Source organism: Furipterus horrens, unplaced genomic scaffold (genome assembly GCF_987537825.1).
Source record: "Furipterus horrens unplaced genomic scaffold, mFurHor1.1.pri manual_scaffold_4, whole genome shotgun sequence".
Taxonomy (NCBI): Eukaryota; Metazoa; Chordata; class Mammalia; order Chiroptera; family Furipteridae; genus Furipterus; species Furipterus horrens.
The window spans coordinates 61,783,212-61,809,251 of NW_028327174.1; the positions used below are offsets into that span (position 1 = coordinate 61,783,212).

Genomic DNA, 26,040 nt, shown 5'->3' on the forward strand with positions numbered 1-26,040 from the left:
GTTTAATTTCATCTTTGCCAAAATACCAAAATACTAAACACCATTTATGGCTGGTTCCAGGAGATTTTTACTGCATATTTCCCGAGAAATATGTTTCTGCAATTATGATTGGGAAAATAAGTTGTGGTTACCGAAATCTAATTTGCAACATATATATCCCTTCAGCACTGAGAAAGCTTGGTGTGAGCTTTATTCTCTTCCTTAGAACAGCAGTGAAGCCTGATGGGTCATTTAAAGCTGGGATGGAAACTAAGGAAATTCAATTCTGTTGGCATTTATCCTGAAGACTTAAATCCATGTCATTAGATTATCCATAGTTATTTTATGAAAATTTACTGGTGTGTTTCTTTCCAGATTTCAAAATTCCTACTTGTGTTTGAGTGTGTTTAACTGTTTAGTATCTTTTTCTGGCTGATTCTTCCAAACAGGGCTTTCAGTTAATAATAATTACCTTTATTGATTACCTGTACTACATGGACATAAAATGGGGTATTATTTAACCCTCATAGCAACCCAATAATAAACATGTTTACCTCTCCTTTAAAGATGAGGAAACTGGTGTTCAGAGAGTTAAGTAGGTTCCTCAAAGGTCACAAAACCAGTATATGGTAAAGGCAGTATTTGAACCCAGGTCTGTGAGATTTCGAAGCCTACCCACACAGGTTTAATCACTGTACTGTATTCAGATGAACCCACCAGATTTATCTTCAGACTTTGAAACATGGAAGCCCATTGCACTACACCTTTTAAAAACTCCAAAGCACTGATGAATATGCCTTAGCATTAGGCTAAAATGATAAAAACAAACAAACAAAAAACACTTGTCTGGAGGCCAGACTGACTCTCTTGCCTTCTTGAACAACGTATGCATCTGCATCTTGGAAGAGCTGATGAAAATTCTCCATAGTGCTATCATGTATGTTGGATCAGCTTTTTTATAGCGCCTCATATTGTCAAAAATGCCCTCATGATTTGGTTCATTAGTGGAATCAATTTAAGGTAACTGATCGAGAGGAAAATAACACAAATAATCTAAATCACCAACTGAAATTCTGAGAGGTAAGCATGTAAGTAAGTTCTCACTCACCTTGTCCTTCCGACCAACATCTCCTGAGGCCAAGGTTCTCCCTGGAAGGTCTGCATGTTTTATCTACTTCCTTAATACTTGGTATTCTCATTATTTCTCCTCATTGCCCACCACCACCAACTGGTGTTAGGCTTCTACTCTTTTTACCTCTACTCTTTCCTTCCAGTCATTCTGCTACCAGAGTGATATTTTTTCATGCCATTTTTCTGATGAAAGTTCTTCTATGGCTCTCCCTTTTGCTCTCTCAGTCTCTTTATTTCCTGTAGCACATAATAACCTGTGGTAGGTTGAATAATGGTCATATCCCATTGTTTATAAAGATATTCCTATCCCCAGAACCTGCAAATGTTACCCTAAATGATAAAAAAGACTTTGTAGATGTGATTAAGGATCTTGAAATGGGGAGGTTATCCTGGATCATCAGAAAGGGTTCTTGTAAGAACAAGGGTTCTTACCAGAGGGAAGCAGGGAGGTCAGCAGGAGAGAAGATGGATGTGAAACAGAAACAGAGACTGGAATGTGCTTCTAATTCAGGGCTAAGTTCTCTTTTCAGGCTACTGAAGCTCTGAAGAGGCAAGGAATGCATTCTCCCCCAGAGCCTCCAGGAAGGACTAGCCCTCTTGACACGTTGGCATTAGCTCCTGAAGATTCTCTCGGACTTCTGCCCTCCAGAGCTATAACAATATATTTGTGCTGTCTTGAGCCAAATTTGTAGTAATTTGTCACAACAACCATAGGAAACTAATACAAACCTGTTCTGAATCATTGATTTTTCTTTTCTAGACTTGTGCTCTCCAATAGGATAGCTATTTAAATATAACTTTACAATTAGATACAAAAATTTAAAATTTTAATTTAACAGTTGTATCACATTTTAAGTACTTAATAACCACACGGGGCCAATGACTACTCTATTGGACTGTGTCGCTCTAGAATATTTTCATGGTTGTGGCACGTTCTATTGGACAGCCCTGCCTAGGACAAGAATTGTGCCTATGTACCCAGATTCAACTCCTTTTACCCTTACCCCCAACTCTGCTCTTCCCTGCAAAGGGCCTTGGGTGGATCTGGAGCTGAGGCTGGGCAAGCCTGGGAAGCAGGCTCAGGCCATATGGACAGGGAATTTAGAGCATACTCTAGATGTGGGGCAGGATCAGCAGGGAGGCATTCCCGTGGTCCCTACTCCCTTACTAGCTCAGGGGCACCATTTCTTCTAGTCTAAGGGTGTCCTTTTGCACTGTCACACTGCCTAATAATGGATGGTAGGTGCATAGTATTGTTGAATAAACAAACTTTCTGAAAACCCACTAATGCTCTGCTTTGTGTGAGTACTGGGATTTTGCAATGGATAAAAAAACTTCCCTATGTTCATGGCACCTACATTCTAGGGATGGAAACAGCTAAAGGGTCAACAAATAAATATATACTCTAGTCATGGAATGATAAGTGATGTGAAGAAAAATAACTATAGTAGCTGGATAGACTAGTGGGGGTTGAGGCTAGTCCATGTAGTTTGAACAGATAATTGGATAAAACATTTCAGGGAAGGTCACACCTGAGAATAGACCTCAAAGAAGTGAGACGGAAAGTGGGAAGAAAGGAAAGGAGGAAATCAATTGACATGGTGTTCAGTTTTAATCACTGTCATTCAGAATCCCATGTCCCCCAATAGTACACTTCCCACATTCTCTCCCACTGCTTCCCTTTGTGAGGTCCCACTGGGAGTCCACACCCACCAAGATTTTATTAATCATTATTATTTAGATATTGAAAACTGTGTGTGTGTATCTGTACATACAGACACACACATATTTGCAAACTGAGCTGTTATTTAACTTCTGATCGAAGAAGACGTCTACACTAAAACACTGTGTAACTCTTGAAGAGTGCAGAATTATCATCCTGATGTAAGTTCCTTAACTGGGCAACATCAGGGTAGGGAAGACAGGGATGATTTTGATTCAATATCTTTTCCTTGCTTTACACTTATGAGACAGCATAGCAGAAGAAGAGTACAAGCATCACTAAGGGAAGATTTTATTAAGTGGAAACTGGTTTTGCACCACTCCAAGAATGGAGGTTATGGTGAGTATATCTGTTCCTTTTATAGTGAGTAATGAACTTGGCAACTGTCTTCCTTTTAGCCTTTGGCTCCCAGAGTGATTAGGAAAAGATGTTAGGTTAATTTTGAAGGAAGTTTCATGTGTAAGTATTCATAGCTACTTTCCTATAACTACTAAACCTTTCTTTTAAGTATTTCCGTATTTACTGCCATGAGTTGTATTAGATCCTGAGCTTTTTGATTGGTTGGCTTTGTCCAGTCTCTTGAGTGCACTTACTTATACAAAGTTCTCTTTTGGAAGTTTGCTATTTAATTTAAAAAGCATTTCAGTGACTTCTTTGCAGAGGATGAGTGATGTCCCCCCATGTACGCACCTATATAAAAATCAATTAACATGAGTCATATTGTTGGCATTTCATCCATTTTTGCTGAACCAATAGATGGGTTCTTGTTTCAGTTCAAGGAGATTTTTTTACAAGTTGGAGTTGCCTGATGGGAACAGAGGCTGCTCTTGGGAGAAAGATAGTGAATTCTGGGCTGGCATGGACTTGGCCAATTTTGATCACCAGACAGCAATAGGACTAAATGATTTCTAAAGTTTATTGTAAACTTGAGATTCTGTGATTCTTCTGTTTCTCTAACATGTGTCCAAAGAGGAAAGATACGAAACATGAATTGGAATCACAGACTATTCCACAAAGCCTTTGAGAGCAATGATGGCTAATGGGATCTGTACCAGCATTAGGAGCAGAAGTGCCTTTTCTCTGATTTCTGGAGACAACATGAACAGTTTCCATCTTGAGAAACAGCTCCAGTGAAATTAGACTTCAGATTGTCTTCCAGATTTAGTGTAAGCCCCAGGAGAAAATGGCGAGGAGGAGAAATTATTCTAGTATTTTCAATTCTGAGAAAGCCAGTGTGAGAAGTTTAGAATAAGTCAAGCCATTGGCATCCAGATTACAAATAAATTCACTTAAAAGCCAGAAAATAGTATCACTCACTAAATATGTCACTGTAAGTAATTTTGAGTAATTTCCATGTACCATTTACATTGCTGCCTTATTCATGAGATTTTCCCAAATTTTTATTTATCTTAATTTTGCTTCATTCATGTTATATTTATGACAATTGAAGAAGATATTAATTTTTTCCAATAAGCTTAGAATTTTTCTAGGTCAGAGATTGCACAATAGTAGTTGAGAGGCAAAAATCTAGCCTGAGGAGAGGTTTTATGTGGTCTGTACAGTGTTTTGTCTTAATTTAATTAGTTGCTGATATTTAAAATTTTGGAGATTTTACCCCAAAATCAAGATTTTTGGCCCCTCTATTTAAAAAGTCAGTTTGGGCATAATTGCACCATGGTCTGGAGCTTGGTGGCTAAAAAGTATTGAATTAAGTATAGTCATTAATATCCCTTGTTATTTTACTTCCTGCCTGCTTCATTCACTTCTGGGGCTTGTCTGGCCTCCGAGGTCATTTGAATTTGCTCTCTATATAATGTTCATATGTAGGTCTTAGGAGTATAAGTAGCTATTATGACAACCTCAGGAAGGGACTGTTGAATAATATCAAGTGCTTCCTTGGATTTGGGCCAAGTGTTCTGCCTTTGGGATAATCCCAGCCAGCCAACCCTGGACCCAGAGTGAAGAACATGTATCCTCTGCTCCATCACTGCTGGTGTTCAGGAGATTCCTAGGCCAGGAGGCAGGCCTGCAGTGCCCTGCAGACTGTTGCCTGCCTACGCTCAGGGTTGCTTGGCGCCTGAGCTGGAGAAGGATACTGTGGAGCGGCAGAGGCTCAATGGCATCTATTCAGCAGCTTTCTGAGTGCCGGCAGCCAGGAGAGCATCAGCTGTGCCTGTGAGTAGTGTGGGTGCCTGCCAGAAACATCTAAACTTCAAAGGGAAAAAAAAATTGTACTGTGGGTTGATGTGGAAAGCGTTTGGTCCTAATGAATTGGGCTCATTTTTACAGAGAAGGAAGATGGTACAAAAAATTTGGGGGGACTGTACCTGTTTTTAACAGCCTTTCCACTCTACCCCTGAGGTGCCAAGATAATTAAAATGCTCGAAGAGCTGCAGAACCTAACCTTGAAAATAGAGGGAATACAAAGAATTTCTACTCAGAGTTGCGGAGCATTAGGTGCTATGAAAGAAGAACATGGATGCTTTTCATGGCAAGTTCCATTAAAATTGAAGTTACACATTTAGGACCAATTTTGACTTCACCTGAGTTTCTCAAGGCCTGGAAGGATGGGCAGAGGGATCTTATAACTCTGAACAACCTACATTCAGGTTATAATGCGAAAAAGAAACTGTTCTTTATGTTGTCCTTGAAATGTTATTTTCATGCTGGCCCAAGACTGAAGTCTGATGTCTGAACTTTGTTAAAAAGCAAAATGTACCTTTCAAAAATTCAAGAGACTGAAGACAAGCATGAGGAGACCAGAGCATTCTCAAAGCCCCTCCAGCACCCAAGTCTGATTCAGTGACTTCCTGATGACCTTCATCACTTACTCTACATTTGTTTCCTATTCCTTACCTGCCCCCTTTGCTCACATATACCTCCTTTTCCCTGTCTTATTCCTCTTGCTTTCCTTGATTCATTTCTTTGCTTTCTCATTAAGCTGGATTTCTCTTTACCCCATCCCACCCCACCCTACACCTCCATCTTCCCTCTTCCCACAGTCTCCCTGTCCATCGCTTTCTGTTTCCATCTTTTTAATCCTTCTGCCTCTTACCCAAGACACAGGAATTTAACAGAGAGGGTACAGAGTGTGGGCAGGGAGCTGGGGAAAAAGATGCAATTAAAAGCCAGTGTTTAGCTTATGGATGCATAATTGGGGAGAGAGGGAAGAGCTAAGTGATACTCGGGATTTGTAGGGAGGAGGGTTTATATTTCTTAAGAATGCACAAGAGCTGTTTGTGCATCGGATCATGTTTAAAAATGAAGCTCTTCCAGATAAGAGCAGCTGTGTAAAAGAGTGGGCGTGGCAGAGGCAATATTTGATGTTCTAGAAAGAGTTTATGATGAGGTATAAGATTAGAAAATGCTAGAATTTTTTCCTTAGTGGTTTTTTTCCCGTCACCATTTATCCCCCTTATATCTTCTTCCACCTCCACCCACCCCGAGCTCCCCACCCAGATCTGTCAGCCTCTTCTCTATTTTTGAACTGCTTTGTTGTAAAGATTAAAAAATACAATATCTTTTAAGAAGTTTATCTTTCCACAGTAAATTGCAAGATGAATGGACCAAAGAAAACAAGAATGGTAGAAGATAGGTGTTTTAAATAATTTGTATTTTTAAGTTACTTTAAAAGTTAAATCTAATTATAGTGAAATAAGGGGTCATACTGATCACATTATGGTACTTCCATTCCATATCCTCAGTGTCTATTGAATATAGCTGACTCTGCCCTTTCTTATCCACATTAGCATAAAAGGTGGGGTTTTTTTCATCTGTTTTCAAAATTTGGCAGGAAATGTCATTTCCTGATAGTGTCATCAGTTAGAATATAGGTCTACAGCTATCTTTTCTGTGAATAATATGCTTTTGTTTTTAACTTGTTAAATAAATCGAAGCATTCCTTATACTACGTGAATAAAGAGGTGAATAAAGATAGGATCCCTTATCTTATAGAATGTGTAACTTTAAATTTTCTAATAATTGGCCCAGCCTCTGTTTAACTTGTCACCCTGCAGAAAATAACAGACTGCCATCCACATAATTGCCCCGCCTCCAACTTAGCATATTCCTACGTAGCTGCTTGTTCAAGTGTCATTTCAGAGCCTTCCCTGATTTTCCTGGACAGCATTTGTTGTCCTTCTTGTGTGTTGTTCTCACAGTACTTTCTTCATGCTTCCATTATAAGTCTTGTGGATTACATTATAAATATGATAGTTAATTGCTTTCCTGTGTGTAGACCAGGAGCTAACCTGGTAGACCCTAAGGACAAAAAGCAATACAGTCATCTTTGTCTCTCCTGAGCCTAGTCCCTGCAAGATGCTCAGTAAATATTTGTCAGATGAGTAGTGTAAGCATTTTGATCCTCACTGTTCACTTGTCAAGTGAACATTGTTGAATAAACATTGTGAATTTCAATTTTTTTCAGATTATGTGGGTTAAAGTTGGATGTAGAACTAGAAGTACACTTGTTATACATTTTGACTCATATATAAGGATAAAACAGAAGAATACAGAAGTGGGCAAAATGTAGGTTTACAATTGTTCATATGGAAAACAATACAATAATTAATAAATAATAATAAAAGAATAAACTGTGTTTCATGTACTCACAGCTGTAAACCTACTTTTGCCCACCTCCATATTATGGTTAATAGGGGGTTTGCCAAAAGGTTCATATGGTTTTTTTCCATAAAATAAAAGACTTTTTATTTTCACCATTAACTTGATTTGGATATTTGGCTATCTCCTGCATGGTACAATGTTGATTGTTCTCAATTAATGTTTCGATTTGATCACTATCAACTTCAACTGGTCTACTGGACCATGGAGCATTGTCAAGTGAGAAATCTCCAGCATGAAACTTCGCAAACCACTTTTGAAACATTCTATCAGTCGCAGCACCTTCTCCATACACTGCACAAATCTTCTTTTATGTTTCAGTTGTGTTTTTACATTCCTTGAAATAATAAAGCATAATATGCCAAAAATGTTCTGTATTTTCTTCCATCTTCAATATTAAAATAGCTACACTAAAAATCACCAGTTTGGTAAGTTGTTTTTTTTTTTTTAATGCATGTTAAATGATAGCTGTCACAATACAATCTAACAAAATTGTTTCAAATGAAGTTAAAGACAGCTAAGCGCTACTAGAATCATCTTACAGAAAAAAACAAATGAACTTCTTGGCCAACCCAATGCATAGATGGTCTATCAAATTGGGCATTTTTTTGTACTTTGAGGAGATAAACTAATAAAGAAGAAATTAATGTTTCTGACTTTTAAACAAAGCTGGCTGATATTCAGTATTTGCTTAGGCTTGAAAAATGTTACTATATATTTGGGGAAAATATGGGAAAAAGGAGTGGTTTGTGCAAAGACCCAGGGGTATGAGTCTGGAGAGTTCAGGGAAATTATATGGATGGCAGTTTGTTATTTTCTGCAGGGTGACAAGTTAAGCAGGGGCTGGGCCAATTATATATGTGGCATATATATAAATTGATTATGTACATATTAGTACATATATAGCTGATTTTTAAAATTGCCATCTCTTTAAGGCTTTTTAAATTGATTTTAGAGAGAGAGAGAAACATCAATTTGTTGTTCCACTTACCGATGCATTCATTGGTTGATTCTTGTGTGTGCCTGGGCCGAAATTGAACCCTCAACCTTGGTGTTTCAGGACGATGGTCTAAGCAACTGAGGTGCCCAGCCAAGGTGAGCTTGAAAAGTATATTTTCTGTGGTCCAGATTGTGGCTTTCAGTTGTGCAGTGAATGCTGAGAAACCATGGCTAACTAGACTACATCCTGGTTCCCTTCTGTCCACTCCAGAGTCAGAGTTTTAGTTCACTTGGAGCCAGAGGTTATTTGAGCTCTTATTTATTGAACTGTAGTTGAACCGTAATAAGATATGCAGTTGCCAAAGTCTGTAATAGAAATCTAAAGAAAATTAAGTGAAATAATGGTTGTTTCCTTTCTTACTTTCTTAGGTGAAGATCTCTTATGGTAGATGTAGACATATAAAATACACTTCTGTTTGAGACATGTTTAAAACATTATGATATTCAGTGCAGTTAACTGAAGTTCTTTTCCACTGTTGACCAAATAGGATGTTGTTTATGGGAGAAACCTTGCTGGATGCCAGAAGGACCACATGGAACAAAGAATGAAGAGGTAGTGATAGAGCAGTGGGTTGTAGGAAGAGAGAAAAGGAAAACCATTTTATGAATTAGCAAAATTTGAGTCCTAAGTCCATGTGTGCCTAAGTAAGCATTTTGATTAGTTATTATCTTGACTGAAGCAAACATTTACCAGAGAGTTATTGAATAATATGTGCTATGTGAAAATTGAGACATGATTTTTGTTTTCAAGGCAGTAGTTTGTAATCTGTATAATTCTAGGCATTACAGTAATTATAACATGATAGTAATAGTACAATAATGATTTTAAAACAAAAACAATTGATTACATGTACTTTCTCTTAAAGCCATGGCATCATGACATTCAGGTAATACTGGGGAATTGGCATTAGCTACTTAGCTAGTTAAAAAAAATTTTTTTGAATCTCTTTTTTGGGGGGGTGGGGTTAGTTTTGGCTTCCTTACTTTAAAGGGTAGAAATGCGATCATTGCTTTTCTAAATGATGTTAGACACTTGGCACTTAAACTTTTATTTGATACATTAGTAGTTATACAGTTTACAGCATCTATATACATTCTAACAAATTATTAGAAATCCAGGCCTGGATCACTTGGCTTGTTGCTTTCTGTAGTAACACTTTTTGTAACTGTTGAGCATTATAATTTTATATCGTGGACTTTGGAGTCAGATAAACCTAAATAGGAATTCAAGCTTTAGTACTTATTAATTGTATAACTTTGGACAAAATGCTTAACCTCTCTGTGCTTCCTCTTCTGTGTAATGGAGACACCGGGTAATAGGATTATGATTACTGTAAGAATTAAATGAGCTAAGCTATATCAAGTATTTATCTCAGGATCTGGAACCTAGTAGGAACTCTATAAATATTCTTCTGCTCAATGTAAATGGTAAATTGCTTGGGAGGTTAAACTGTATTCTAATAGACAATTCGAAATTGTAATTACTGCAATAAAGGAAATAGCCTTTATTTGAAAAAACTTCAATTTGCAATTAATTCAGTACAAAAGACTTAAACTAGTTTCAAAGTTTTTCATTCTTAAAAGTTATTCGGAGAAAAACATGTGCAAGATTTTATGTTTACGCCATGAGCCTTCACATTGAATTAGATCAGGAAAGTCTACATTTAGAGAATGCCTTGAATCTTTGTCAGTAACACAGACATTCTAAAATGTAAATCTTTGTACTCTGTACAGATCAATGATTTCCACACACTTATCTTTTTCTTTTAGTAAAAATCAATCTACTAATAGGGTCTTAAATGTCCTTGCTTAATTATGGGGAAGTTAATGAAATCCTGCCTCTTGTGCCTTCTAAACAAATGCACTATAGTGAATCATTCAGATCTGTACTTTCTTAAACTGGCCTTTCCTACAGTAGCTTCAGCTTCGCTGGAGAGGACACTCCAGCGTCATCGCAAGATGTCGATTCAACACGGGAGGAGACAGATACCGTGTCACTCCCGAGTCAGACTGCACAGCCATTCTCGGCGGTGCAGATAGACTCTTAAGAAGCTACACCATCGTCTCTCGAGACGGACGGCTGCCAACGACGAGTTAAACTGCAATAATTGATCACCTTAATTTATTGTCTTTTTATCCTGGCCAGCATTCCTCTGAAAAAAAAAAAATAAGAAGTGCACATTTGTTTTTCATACTTTACCTAAAAATGTTATCTAGACCAAAATAAAGTATTTGGCTTTCAAAAGCTATGAAAACTGATTTTTTTTGTGATAAATTTTACTCTAAAATAGTAGAGGTTAACATTTCAAATGAGGGTATTATAATGAAAACTTAGAAAAATGGACACAGCCTTTCTTTAAGTGTCAGAAATGTGAAATTGACTTTACTTTCACTTCTGAAACAATGAGGATTAACTGTGCTGAGAGGACAGTTTCTTACCTTATTTTATTCTAAATGGTTTTATCATAACTCTACTCACAAATAGGTTAATCATCTCTAGAGTTTAGGCTGAGGCCATGATTTTGAGCTTAGAATGGAAACAACCTGATTTCATACATGTCTGTGTCATTTAGTTTGTTGAAGGTATTGGTGATATCATAAATTCAAAATTAGAAAAGGACTTTAGGGATTTATATTTTATATTTTCCATGGGGCACTGCCTAGATGGTTACATTATGTCCAGTCACCCCAAACTTCCTGCCCCAGAACCTGACTCTTTTGGGCCAGGGTATCAAAAATATTTAAGGAACTATATTTTCATTTCCCAAATTTGCACAGTCCTCCAAATCCCACATATCTTTTAAAGGCAGTGCAAGGCCAAGACCCTGTAAAGCTAGGATGGCCCATGATCTTTCCTTTTCTGAAAGTCCTTTAACTTGTGTAGTTGATACCATCAAATGCAGAACTTTTTTTCTCTTTTCACAACACATTTTATGATAATCGGCCATTACAGTGCTTTACATAATGGGAAAGTCTTTTTTTAATTTTTTTTTATTTTTGGTTTTTCAATTACAGTTGTCCCCTTTTCTCCCAATTTCTCTCCCACGCCCAACCCACCCCCTCTCCCGCAATCATATCCCTCCCCGTTGTCCATGTCCATGAGTCATTTATACATGTTCTTTGACTAAACCCTTCCCTTACTTATCCCCCTTCTCTCCCTCCCCCCTCCCCCCTATTGACTGCTATTCTGCTCTTTGTTCTATTTAGTTCTTTTGTTTGTGTTGTTCTTTAGTTTCCTGTATTAGGTAATGTCATATGGTATTTTTCTTTCTTTGCCTGGCTTATTTCACTAAGCAAAATTCTTTCTAGTTCCATCCATGTTGTTGCAAATGGCAGGAGTTCCTTCTTTCTTTCTGCTGCATAGTATTCCATGGTGTAAATGTACCACAGTTTTTTGATCCACTCATCTACAGATGGGCACTTAGGCTGTTTCCAGTACTTAGCTATTGTAAACAGTGCTGCAATGAACATGGGGGTGCATAAGTTCTCTTGAATTAGGGTTTCAGGATTCTTCGGGTATAATCCCAGTAGTGGAGTCGCTGGTTCAAAAGGCAGTTCCATTTTTAATCTTTTGAGGTAATTCCATACTGTTTTCCATAGTGGTTGCACCAGTCTGCATTCCCACCAACAGTGCAGTAGGGTTCCCGTTTCTCCACATCCTCGCCAGCATTTGTTGTTTGTTGATTTGTTGATGATGGCCATTCTGACAGGTGTAAAATGGTATCTCATTGTGGTTTTTATTTGCATCTCCCTGATGGCTAATGATGTTGAGCATTTTTTCATGTGTCTATGGACCTTCTGTATGTCCTCTTCGGAGAAGTGTTTGTTCAGGTCCTTTGCCCATTTTTTAATTGTGTTGTTTGTTTTCTTGATGTTGAGTCGTATCAGCTCTTTATATATTTTGGAAATCAGTCCCCTGTCTGTGATGTCATTGGCAAATATGTTTTCCCATATGCTTGGTTTCCTTTTCATCTTGCTGATGTTTTCTTTTGCTGAGCAGAAACTCTTTAGTTTGATGTAATCCCATTTATTTATTTTTTCCTTTATTTCTCTTGCTTTAGGAGATGTATCCGTGAAGAAATTGTTACATGAGATATCTGATATTTTCTTGCCTATGTTTTCCTCTAGGACTTTTATGGTGTCACGGCTTACATTTAAATCTTTGATCCATCTTGAGTTTATTCTCGTGTGCGGTGTAAGTTGGTGGTCTAGTTTCATTTTTTTTGCAGGTCCCTATCCAGTTCTCCCAGCACCATTTGTTAAAGAGGCTCTTCTCACTCCATTTTATGTTTCTACCTCCTTTATCAAATATTAGTTGACCATAGAGGCCTGGGTTTATTTCTGGACTCTCTATTCTGTTCCACTGATCTATATGTCTGTTCTTATGCCAGTACCAGACTGTTTTGATCATAGTGGCTTTGTAGTATTGTTTGATATCTGGTGTTGTGATTCCTCCTGCTGTGTTCTTCCATCTCAAGATTGCTTTGGCTGTTTGGGGTCTTTTTTGGTTCCATATGAATTTATGGAGTATTTGTTCTAGGTCTGTGAAATATGTCATTGGTATTTTAATAGGGATTGCATTGAATCTGTAAATTGCTTTGGGTAGTATGGCCATTTTGATGATGTTGATTCTTCCCATCCAAGAACATGGTATTTGCTTCCACTTATTTGTATCTTCCCTAATTTCTTTCTTCAATGTTATGTAATTTTCAGAGTACAGGTCTTTTATCTCTTTGGTTAAGTTTACTCCTAGGTACTTTATTTTTCTTGTTGCTATAGTAAATGGTATTTTCTTTTTTGTTTCTGAGGTCTTTTCATATCTCATTCATTGAAGTCTCCCATTGCCTTTGGAATATGGCAATTATGATTAGAGACATTTTACAGTTTAGGAACATGAGTTCCACATAGATAGTTACTCCTCCAAGTTCACACCTCTAACTGAAATGGGTGTCCTGATACTCTCTATTTTATCCCATATTTGCTTTGTGGATACATCTTGTTTTCTGATCAAGCTTGCTAGCTCTTCAAAGACCTTTTCTGATGGGAACTTCACATTTCAGACTCCTCTTAGGAGACACTGAGATACCAATTCACTCGTGTCTTAGAGGAGCATGATCCTACAGGTGAGCCACATTTTTAATTGTAGGCATTTTTAGTGGTCATTTAAAAAAGTAAAAAGAAACAGATGAACAGGTAAAATTAATTTCAGTAATATCTTTTATAAAACCCAGTATGTCTAAACACTTTAATTCCAATATTAAATGACCATGGCACCCCCTACACACATTCGTACCTCTCATTGCTCCTTGACATTCATACGCTATACCCCAAAGGTCACTAGCTCTCTCTGTTTCCATTGCCTGTCTCCTCTCAGAGAATGGGGCTCCTGACTTTCAGTCTGTTATTTACAGCTACTTGTAATAAGGAGTCTGGCACAAGGAAGTATTCAATAAATATTTTTCAAATGAAAGCCTACTGATACTAGTAGTAATAACATCTCCATCTGTTCCTAGTGGTTTTCAGAGCACAGCATGATTTTCACTTACATCTCTCATTTAATGCTCACCAGTCCTTGTGAGTTTACAAGATGAAACTTTGAGACATTAAGTGATTTAACACATGTCACATGCCTTATAATAGGTGGAACTGTAACTCCAACCTGGGTTATCCTGATATTGCCAAATTTTTGTACACAGTGTAACAGAAGCATAAATCTGGGGTTCAGATTTCTAGAGGAATGAACGCATGGCCTTTGCTTATTCATTCAGTTCATTCACTAAAAAAAAAAAAGTGTGAATTTTTTTTTTTTTTTTGCCCAGATTTCTAGCTTAAAAAACACATTTCACAAAAGTTTGTACCTAAGTTTAGCTACCCAGTGGCTGCAAGGTTGTATATGTTTTCACAGGAGCACAGAGTATGTGAACAATTGATAGAACCAGTTAGAGTCTCATTGGGTTCTTCTCTTAATGGCATTCTCATCTGTCTGTTGGGAAAATTTCTTACATCTTTTGGGTAAAGGTACTGATACATCCAAACAGAATGTAGCCTTTTGATACTATAAGGAACATCTAGCCAAACAAGATTATGAAATAATTGAGATGATTTGTGATGCTTTAGAAATGTTGTGGTTTTATTTGCTAATCATGAGTATCATATCTAATCTATCAATTTTATGTTCTAATCCTGGGCATTCAGTAACATTAGAAAAACAGCCTCATTCTGTGATCTCACATAAATTTATTGTAAGGGTTAGGATTACCCTTTACCAGAGCAATAGGGGGATACACCCTCATTTCTTCCTTTCCTAGGCAATTCCATTGTGTTTGGTAAATATTAGCGGATTTTTATTGCTTAGAGGAACTAAAAGGTTTTGTTTGTTTGTTTGTTTGTTTTTTTACAAATTAATTGAGTAGTTTGAACAAACACTTTTTGTATATTATTCTTGTTGGATGATTGATGTTGATTCATTCTGTGGTGATGCTTGGGTAGAACAGAAATGAAATAATTAAGTCATTTTTTAAAATGTAAATTTTATCCCTGTTAAAAAGATCATTATTTTTATTTAGTAGGTTCTGCCCTAAGTTTAAGTAATGACTGATTAGAGCCTTCTCAAGATGCCATTTTTCAGCATAAAAGAGATTGTGCTATTTGTGCATTTGGGAGCCACGGCAGCAAGCCAGCCTCACCTAATGTTCTATTAGGCAGATGTTTCCTATGCCATTAGAAATTATAACAAGTAATATACAAATGATACTGGCTAATAAGTAAATTTACTATCCTAGTTTATAGATAAATTCAGAATGACATCAAAATCTTGAAGCAAGAGCCATTTTGTGAAGACATTGTTTGAAAGCCTTTGCCCGTGTATTATCTAATTTGATAAACTACTGAAAAGTACTAGGCATGGAAATATGAGGACTTAATTTGTTATTACAATTACCATTCTCTAAAGTGTCTCAATAACCAAAAATTCATGAAATTGTGATACCACGGTGTGTCTTTTGTTAACATTACTTCTATATTTAGATATAATTCACATGTCTTCTCCAACTCAAGCGTGTACTATACACAATTCACTGAATTTTAGTATATTCATAATTTAGTAACCAGCACCACAACCACTTTGAGAACATTTTCATCACCCCAAAATGAAACCCTGCACCCCTTAGTAGTCACCTCCCATTTCCCCCAACTCCTTCAGCCCTACTCAATAACTAATCTATTTTCTGTTTCTATGCATTAGTCTGTTCTGGACATTTCACATTAATGGGACCAATGTGGTTTTTGTGATTAGTTCACTCACTGTGCTTCTATTTTCAAAGTTAATCCATGTTGTACCATGAATCAGTACTTCATTCCTTTTTATGGTCACATTTTGTTTATGTCTTTGTTACTTGATGGACATTTAGGTTGCTTCCACCTTTCAGCTCTTAATAATACTGCTATAAATGCTTGTGTACAAGTTTTTGTGTGAAATTATGGTTTCATTTTTCTTGGATATATACCTGAGAGTAGATTTGTTGAGTCTGTGTTAACCCGACATTTCAGGAATTGCAAGATAGTTTTCCAAAGTGGCTATACCATTTTGCATTCCCACCAGCAGTACATGAGGGGTTCAGTTTCTTTACATCCTCAACTGCACTTGTTATTATCTGTCCTGTTGATGATAGTCGTCCTAGTGGAAGTGATGAGGTATCTCATTGTGCTTTTGATTTGCACCTTCCTGATGGTAATGAGTTGAGCCACTTTTCAGGTGCTTTCCGCCACTTGTACATCTTCTTTAGAGAAATGTCTTTTGAGATCCTGAGCCCATTTTTTAGTTGGACTCCTGTAGACTCATACCTGTGGCTTCTTTTATGGAGTCAGTCCATCTCATAACTGGTCTTCCTCTCTTCCTGCTGCCTTCTGCGTTTCCCATCATTGTCTTTTCTGAAGAACCCTGCCTTCTCATGATGTGCCTAACACAGGACAGGATCAGTTTTGTTTTTTTTTTGCCTCCAGCAATGTTTCAGGCTTCATTTGCTCCAGGGTATCTATGGAGCACTCCTCCAACACCATTCTATTTCATATTATTCCATTTTCCCCCCATTTTAGATACAAGTTCCTATTCTAGATATAAGTTGCTTATTCATACATGATTTGCAAATATTTTCTCCCTTTCTATGGGCTGCATTTCACTTTCTTAGTGGTTACAACTGTATATCTTGTGACTAATCTCTCAGGGCATTATGTCTTCCCAGCTCATCCATGGTCTAGGTCAGCTCCATTTTCCATAGCTTCCTGGTGCATTCCTTTATTGTAGCACTGAGCTCTGGACACCAGTATTATCAACTTAGGGTTTGCCTTCCCTACTAAAGGAAGCTGTATCTTACACATTTTTGTAACTCCAGTGCCTAAGACTCTGCCTAACCCAAAATAAGAGTGCAGCCATGGCTTGGTTAACTAAATTAATATGAAGCTTGAGTCTGATGAAATGGTGCAGGTAGATACTAATCTGGGAGAGCTAGCTGACAGGAAGGGCCCCGAGGAATCTGCAGGAGGGAAGGAAACTGCAATTCCTTCTACAGAAATAGGCTCACACTTTTCCTAGAAATCACACTTTCATGTGATGTTTTCATTTGCCCCAGCCCTCATGCTGCTGTGGTACCTGGGCTAACAGTGGTGTGATGCTCTGTAGGCACCTGTGGCCCCATCACAAGGACTGGTAGGGTGGGGCCCAGTGTATCATGAGCTGCTTTTATATGTTCTGAGGAACAGACCAAAATTTACATGAACAAGCATTGATTTCACTCATTTATTTAAAAACCTTTTAAATTTTTTGGTGTTATATTAGGTTGGATCAAATCTAATGAGGTCATATTAGTAAAACCACACTATATGTGCAAGGAGGTGACCCACTGTAGGTGTTGCCTTGTGCCTCTGAAGTGATTTAAGGAACCTAGAGTTTTTCTCTTCCTGACAAGACATTTCTTATGGTATAGTACTTTTATACTGATTTTTTCCCCTTACGATCTTTTTATTTTAAATAATCTCTTCCTCACGTGTCCTAAACTTGTCTAAATTAAAGATGCAATCAGATGGGTTCTCCTTCTCCAGTTTTTGGAGCATATTTTGTTTTCTCTCAGCCATATTCTAGGTCCTGTCCCTCCACATTTTCATTGTTGGAAATGCTGCCAGTGTATTATTTTGATGAGAAAATTACAGATACCATGAAGTAACAGTTATTCCTTGAAATATGAGGATGAGGTTTTAACTGTTTAAATACAGTCTTCTTTCTCAAAACTCGATGGTTTTGAGGTTTTGATTCTGAACCCTGATGGAAGCAAGCAAGAGACTATCTAAGAATAAGACTGAAAGAAGTCATTTAGCTTTGTGTACTTTTGATGAGATTTGCACTCTCAGACACTTTTATTTCTTTTCTTAAAACATATTTTATTGACTATTCTATTACAGTTGTTCCAGTTTTCTCTCCTTTAATCCCCTTCCCCCAGTACCCCTATTCTCTCCAGCAACTCCCCCTCCCTTAGTTCATGTCCGTGGGTTGTGCATGTCAGTTCTTTGGCTTCTTCATTTCCTATACTGTTCTTAACATCTCCCTGTCTATTTTGTACCTACCAGTTATGCTTCTTATTCCTGCACCTTTCTCCCCATTATTCCCCTTCTCCCTCCCAACTGATAACCCTTCAAATGATCTCCATATCTACAATTCTGTTCCTGTTCTGCTTGTTTACTTAGTTTGTTTTTTAGATTCAAGCGTTGACAGTTGTCAATTTGTTGCCATTTTGATTTTCATAGTTTTGATCTTCTTTTTCTTATATGGTTCCCTTTAACATTTTATATAATAATATTAGGTTTGATGATGATGAACTCCTTTATCTTACTTTGTCTGGGAAGCACTTTATCTGCCCTTTCATTCTGAATGATATCTTTGCTGGATAGAGCAATCTAGGTCTGGTGGTCTGGAGGTATCTCTCCCAATTTTTATCCAGTACACATGAATGTGGGACTGCTCCTTCCACCATGTCTCTGTGCCTCTTGGCACCTCTCCACCTCTCCACACCTTTCCATGTCTCCACCCTTCCTGCCTGTCTGGATGAATGTGGCTTCTCTAAATCCTTTGTTGTCGGACTTCCATATAGCTCAGTTTTCTGACTAAGCAGGGTGATATTTGTTTTGTAGCTTAGTTGTAATTTTTGCTGTAGTTGTGCACAGAGGCGAAGTGTGTTTACCTGAGCCTCTATCTCAACCAGAAGTCCCACTTTTATTTCTTATTCAGTGCTAAGGCAGCTTAACACACACACACACACACGCTTGTGCATGCACACACACACACGCACACACACCTAGTTGACAGCCTAAGCCAATTGATTTATTCTCTCTTAGCACAGCAAGATGTGCTAAAATTAGTAAATCTTAAAAGACTTACTGGGATTCCTGAATGAGAAATACTCCCACTCTTGATTTTTTTTTCTTTATGAAACAAAAATAGTTCTTGATTCATGGGTGAAAGAGTTTGGCAGACAAGATTATAATAATGTTGTATTGAAAAACACTTACTTTGATTAACTGAAAACCAGATGCTGTTCATGGTAGTTAAAAACCTATAATAACGTATTCACTCATGTGTTTACCACACTTCTATGAGATTAATAATAGGATCCCCCAAACTAGAAGTGGAGAAACTTAAGAGAAGACACTTGCGAAATACTCTCCTATCTTCTGCCAAGGTTTCCCTAAAACAATTTTGCCTAGAACATAACCTTATTGGGGGCAGAGGCCTTGTTTTATAGTTATTGTGAATCTTCTTTGTCAGGATATAGGCCTGGCATACTACAGGTGCTCAGAACATGTTGCATGGATGGAAGGCAGGCAGAAATGTTCTATTAATCTGACTGACAGACCTGGGTTAGATGTTGTGGTAGGGGGGTCGGGGGGGCGCCACTTACTAGCTGAAGTCCCTAAGTAAAGTATTTAATCTTATTAAACCTCAGTTTCTTATTTGTAAAATGAGGATATACTAGTACTTAACTTCAATAAGGTGTAGAATAGTATTTGACTATTATTAGGAATTAATTATTAAATTGAGCAAATTTCCTGACTCCCTATTCAGAACTTGACCATCACTGTTAATGAGCTTGATTAAACATGGGCAAGTGTATGCATGTATTTATATCATCAACTGAGTCATTCTTTATTGCAAAATAATAGAAATTGATGAGATGTTATTTGGACACTGATTTCTATTAACTCCACTGAATTAGATTCAGCCCTTACTTCTCGGGATTATTTACTGGAAAAAATGAAATAAAAAAGTTTTTCCAATATGAATATTCTTGTCTTTGGAGGTTAGTCCTGGATCTCGGAACAAAAACAAATCAGTAGTCATTAGTTACTGTATCTCATTTTTCCAAAACACGTGTTTCATTGTTATAGTCTTTTACAGATAGTTTTACATGACATACTTCTGCTTTTGTGTTTTTGCTAAATCACTAAATGACTAACCTTTGTGTTCCTGATGTATTAAAATTGTCAAAAAATTCATTTTAAGATTATGTGTCGATAAGGCTGTTAGTTTGAACAATGTGTATCAGTGAAGAGCCCTTGATGAACACAATAATAAAGTGGAATCTGAGGATTGCCCCTTTATGAATGGATTTTTGGATGTAAAAAGAAATTATTTTTGGGCACAGCATCCCTACTAACCCTGAAGCTATGTGTGTTTTACAAACTAGAAATTTATGCACTAAATAAAAATTACCAGATGTCAGTGTCTGTATGTGCCAACTGGCAAACATGTGGTAGTTCAGAGTCTGGAAGAAATGATGCTCACTGCTTTGTCATTCAAGCTCAAAAGGGGTAGTTGAGGTAAAATGCTGTTGAAAAAATTACAATGTACTCAGCTACCCAACAATGTCACATGTTACAAATTGTTATCTGAAAGGCTTTAATTTTTTCCCTCATGACTCCATGCATGTTTGTGGCATTGCAAATGTAACCCATGTTTCTGTTTAATTTATTACATTCTTTCCAGAGGCTTGTCTCTTAAAGTATCAGCAGATACCGTATTTTAAGATCCAACCTGGACACAGCAGTCTCATAAAGGTCCGATACAGAGCTAAATGTACAATAGGGTTCATGGTTTTTATCTGGCACACACCAGCACACCTCAGTAATTTTTGTGAAGTCATCAAATGGATTCTCTTCTCTCCTTAGAAATTCGAGCTCAACTGGTAGAGCAACAAAAATGCCTGGAGCAGCAAACGGAGATGCGAGTTCAGCTTCTCCAGGACCTGCAAGATTTCTTCCGGAAGAAAGCTGAAATTGAGACGGAGTATTCTCGGAACCTAGAGAAGTTAGCAGAAAGGTTCATGGCAAAAACAAGAAGCACTAAGGATCATCAGCAGTACAAGTAAGAGAGGCTTGACTCAGATTTACCTTCCCAAGGCGATATCCTACTTTCACATTTATGTTTTTTGGTTTTAGAATTTTCTGTTTTGTCTCATAAGCTATGGATTGGCATATAGTATTCCCTCACTTTCATGGGTATTACGTTCTAGACTCCCCCGCGATAGGTGAAAATCCACGAAGTAGGAACCTTACATTTATTTTAGTATTTATATATATTTTAAGGCTTTATAAACCCTTCCCACACACTTATAAACCATTCCCAGTCCCTTATTAACCTTTCCCACTCCCTTATTAACCTTTTCCACACTTTTATAAACACTATTTATGTTCTTAAACATATTCTACACTCTTAAGCATACGTAACTTTAACAACATATGTATGCAGTACCACAAAATCCCACGACATAGCGAAAAAATCTACGATAAATAATTAAATATAATATTTTTTAAAATCCCGCGATACAGTAAGGCCACAATAAGTGAACCGCGATATAGAGAGGGACTACTGTATCCCCATACATAAAGGCAACCATCTGCATTTATGAGCATCAATTTATCACACTTTAAATTAATAGTATTCTCTTCATACTTTTTTCAATAAATATATATTTGTCCACAACTTTATATTCGAAGGTAATATAAAGTTTATATTGTTTATAAACTTCTTTTTTTAACATGAAAATTTTTTTTACTTAATGTTTTTGAGAGAGAGAGAGGAAGGGAGGGAGAGAGAAACATCAATTTATTTTCCCACTCATTTATGCAGTCATTGGTTGCTTCTTGTATGTGCCCTGACCAGAGATCAAACCCACAACCTTGGCATGTCAGGACAATGCTCCAGTTGAGTTATCCGGCCAGTTAATTACGGAACACTAGGAGTTGGTATCTACCACAGATATATATATTTGGAGGGGCAAACTTTAAATAGTCAAGTGTTCAAGCAGAGACCTCAGGGCTTCTGCCATGATTTTATATGAAAATAAACAATCAGAGTTGCTTGAGTGTAGTCCCCCACCCCCAACATGTTCATGGTCATTGCAGTTGAGACTGATTTCAAATAAAGGTCTTTGGTAAAGTGCTTATGATTGAGTGCAATGAAACCTTATAGCAATTGTACTTCATTTGTTTAAAAAATAATTACAGGTTTTTCTGGTAATGAAATGTATAATAAATACTAGAGACAAAAAGAGACAAGTATGCAGACAACTCCAATAGAGTAGCCAGGTGCTACAACAGGGAAAACGCAGCACATCATGGACCACCTGACAGAAAGCCAGCCTATAGTGACAGTGGGAAGGGAAGGTCAAGGAGAGGGAGAAGTAAGACATAAGTGATGACCTGAGGGACAAGTTGGCCATTTAAGAGACCAGAGCAGGATGTTTGAGGCAAGGGGAACATCATGCCTAAGGGACCAGAGGGAAGGGGTATAGGACAGCTTTGCAGGACAGGAAGTAACCTGGGGAAAGTGAGTAGTGAGGGGCTGAGTTACGTCACTACAGTATAAACTGTGCCAGATCATGGAGGCCTGTGGGTCCTACGCAACAGTGTGGATTTCATCCTGAGGGCGTGAGAAACCTTTGGAGAGTTGTAAGTAGCAGGATGACCTGGTCAGACCTGCATTTTAAAAGGATGACAAAGACTCTAGATAGGATTGTGCACTGGGCTGGAGGGGGCACTATCGTCAAGAACGGGAACCCATATAGGGGGTTTGTGCAGTATGGTATGGACTAGCCGCACTGCAGGTAGAAATAGACTTGTTTAGGAGATATTAAAAAGGCAGCACAGTCTTTCATTTTTGAAAATGCACTGGACTAGGTAATCTGAAAAATATTTCTGCCACAGAACTCCCAGAAATTCCAATTAAAATATAATAGACATTCTTTTCAATGTATAACCAACCTCATAGGAAAGTAAGGGAAATTTCCAGGGACCAGAAAAGGATGAGGGAACTGAAAACCATATTGGCAGTTGTAGCCACTCTTTAGTTCCACGTGGGAACAGAAGATGAGGCCTGAGCAAGGTAAACAGTTGGACTTTGGATTTCCCTCCACCAATCCTATCACACTGGATCCCAGCCTAAAATCAGGACCCATAGAACTGCTATCTCGGTGAAAGGATAAAACAGAAAACCATCCACCCACCCACACTGGATGACAACAAGGAGGCCTGTCTGCTCAGCCCAGCTCCATATCAGAGGGGGATTCAGAGATACCCATCTTTGCCTTCACTCTTGGCTTTGTAGCGGGTGGGAGCTATCCTTGGGGTACTTTTGCAGAAGCAAATGCAAAAAACTACACTGCATAGGGAATACGTTTTTGAAGTCCTCATCTGAGGATATGTTTATTGATTTTAGAGAGAGAGGAAGGGAAACAGAGAGAAAGAGAGAGAAACATCAATCTGTTGCCTCCGATATGCACCCCAATCAGGGATCGAACCCGCAACCTAGGTATGTGCCCTGACCCGGGATCAAACCCGCAACCTTTTGGTGTATGGGATGATGCTCCTGGCAACTGAGCCACCCAGCTGGTTCTCCTCCCCCTTTATTTTCATGACTTGAACCTCTAACGTTGGTCCAGTATAGAAATAAACCTTAGTGATGATTTCCATGGTGAATAAATGTCAAAGGTACTTGACAGAGACTGGAGCTAGAAAGAGGAGACTGGAGCCAGTACTACAGTCACATTTATAATAACTGTCCTTTTTTAAAATGATTACAAATAAGAAGTCAGCTCATTCATCCATTCAGTAAATATTTTTGAATGTCACCTTCTGTGTTCTGTACTTGGTAATAGCTGCCACTTTTTGTTTCTCCTGGTTTGTTCACTGATTTTCTTCACAAGGTAAGGAAGTTGGGATTTGCTTCAACCTGAGTAAGTTTAATATCAAATGTGGTACTGAAGATAGATGAATAATAAATCTACAGAAAGGACAAACCAGAATTAGGAAAAACTCAAAAACAGACTTTATTAAAGAATCAGACAAGTAATCGTTTCATAATATCTGTAAGTCAAAACTTATGCTGTACACCTTAAACTTATACAGTGGTATATCTCAATTATATCTCAGTTAAAACTTGAGGGTGGGTAGTCAGACAGACCTCATTTGAATACTGACTCTACAGTGTGCCTTTCGTAAAGTTACTTAACCTCTCTGAGCCTGTGTTTCCTAACTTGTACAGTGAGACTTTGTGATCATTAAATGAGAAACTTGACAGAGTTCTTGATGTGATTGATAGCTGACATGTGTTCTACACACAATATTTCTTCTCCTCTTCAGAACTATTAAATCTTTAGCACTGTATCTTTACCAATCATTTAAGCTGGACTTTTAGAGTCTAGCCCTTATTCAGGTTGGGGAGGCTTATTATATAGAATCATCCTTGGCCTAACATTGCCGCTGCATAATGCAAAGACCAAGGGTTAGAGTCCCTGGACTCTAAGACTCTCTGGCACACCAGTTCTGGGAATCTATCCAAAGAAACCCAAAATATTAATTTCAAAGAATACATGCACCACTATGTTCATTGCAGCATTATTTACAATAGCCAAGATATGGAAAGTGCTCCCCAATAGACAAGTAGATAAAAAAGGTGTGGTACATTTACACAATGGAATACTATTTGGCCATTAAAAAAAAAAAAAAGGAAAGTCTTACCTTTTTCAACAGCATGCATGGACTTGGAGATTATTATGCTTAGTGAAATAAGCCAGTCAGAGAAAGAGAAATACCATATAATCTCACTTATAAGTTGAATCTAATGAATAAAACAAACTGACAAACAAAATAGAAACAGAGGCATGAATACATGAAACAGACAACAGTGTAGTGATAGTCAGAGGGACAAGGCGGTTGGGTAGGTGGAGGTGGGCAAAGGAGGAATAAATGGAGATGGAAAGAGACTTTGCTTTGCGTGATGGGTCCACATTGCAGATGTTTTGTTGAGTTTTACACTTGGAACCTATATAGTTTTGTCAATCAATGTCACCCCAATAAATTCAACAACAACAAAAAGAACATAATGAGAAAAAAAAAAAGATTCTCTGACACTAGCTTTGGTGTTCAGCAAATCACTGTGCCTTGCTAAGGTCAGTTCTATCATTGACAGAGGGGATATAAAGACTCTCCACCTCAGATGGTAGTGTAAGTATTAAGCAGAGTTAGTGCATGTAATCTTTAGACCAGCCCCTGGGTAAAAAGAGTTACCTTTATCTAGCACTTGCTATGGATCTAAGGCATTTAAGTTAGCATTTTTAAATATATTAACTTAAATAATCCCCATAATAATCTTATAAGTACTGTTATTTTATCCATTCTACAAATGAAGTAATAATGAAGGCACAGAAAAGTTAAATAATTTGGCCAAGATCATGTAGTAAGTGATAGTTCTGGGAGCTGAACCTAGACAGTATAGACCCATATTCCATCCTCTTGACCTCTGAACTTCTTCTTATATTAGGTGCTCAATAATGATAGCTGCTAATACTATTATTATTATTAAGGCAGTAACAAGTGTTTAGTCAGTGCATTAAATAATAACTAAAGCTTACTATGGGCAGGGCACTGAGGAAACAAAAAAGTATGAAATGTTCTCAAAGGCTTTATGGGCCATTTCAACATAAAGGATATATATAGAAGTGAATATAATAAGGCAACGCTTACTTCTTGGGCTGGGTGGATAGGGAATGTCAGCAGAAAGTATTTATTGTCTGCTATACAACCACTGCCCTTTGCCTGAGTGCTCTGAGAAAAAAAACAGGATTCTACAGGTTGGGGTAGTAATTCTTAGTGTGCCAGCTGGGACAACGGGCAGCTTTTCTCAGGGGTACAAGTGCTAAGACTGTAGATCAGGGACTTCTCCTCTACGCCATTTCTTAGCTCTGCCCCCTACTTCCTCTCTTCCAAAGAGGGTTTTGACTTAATGCACGGTTAAATCCCAATTCTGAAGGACTTATTGGCAGAAAGAACCTACTTAATGATTTATTTCCTAATTTAATTAATATTCAGAGTTATAAATGATCATGAATAATAGGAGGATAATATGTTTCATAAAATACACTTGTTTCCTAGGATAAACATTCTATTCCATTTTGCCATTTTACAATTATATTTTAATGTCAAACCAAAACAAAAAAAAAACACATAAAAATTGTCGTTTGATTTCCTTTTTTTTTTTAGCAGTA

At 37.6% G+C, this 26,040-nt stretch overlaps 1 protein-coding gene across 1 annotated transcript in view; it reads left to right on the plus strand.

The window, feature by feature from the left end:
- Positions 1–26,040, plus strand: part of SRGAP1 (SLIT-ROBO Rho GTPase activating protein 1) — a 276,096-nt gene that overhangs the window by 96,661 nt on the left and 153,395 nt on the right. The window contains exon 2 of the mRNA XM_090273550.1: positions 20,666–20,861. Within this exon, the coding sequence (XP_090129676.1) occupies positions 20,666–20,861 (196 nt within the window). The remainder of the gene's footprint in view (positions 1–20,665; positions 20,862–26,040) is intronic.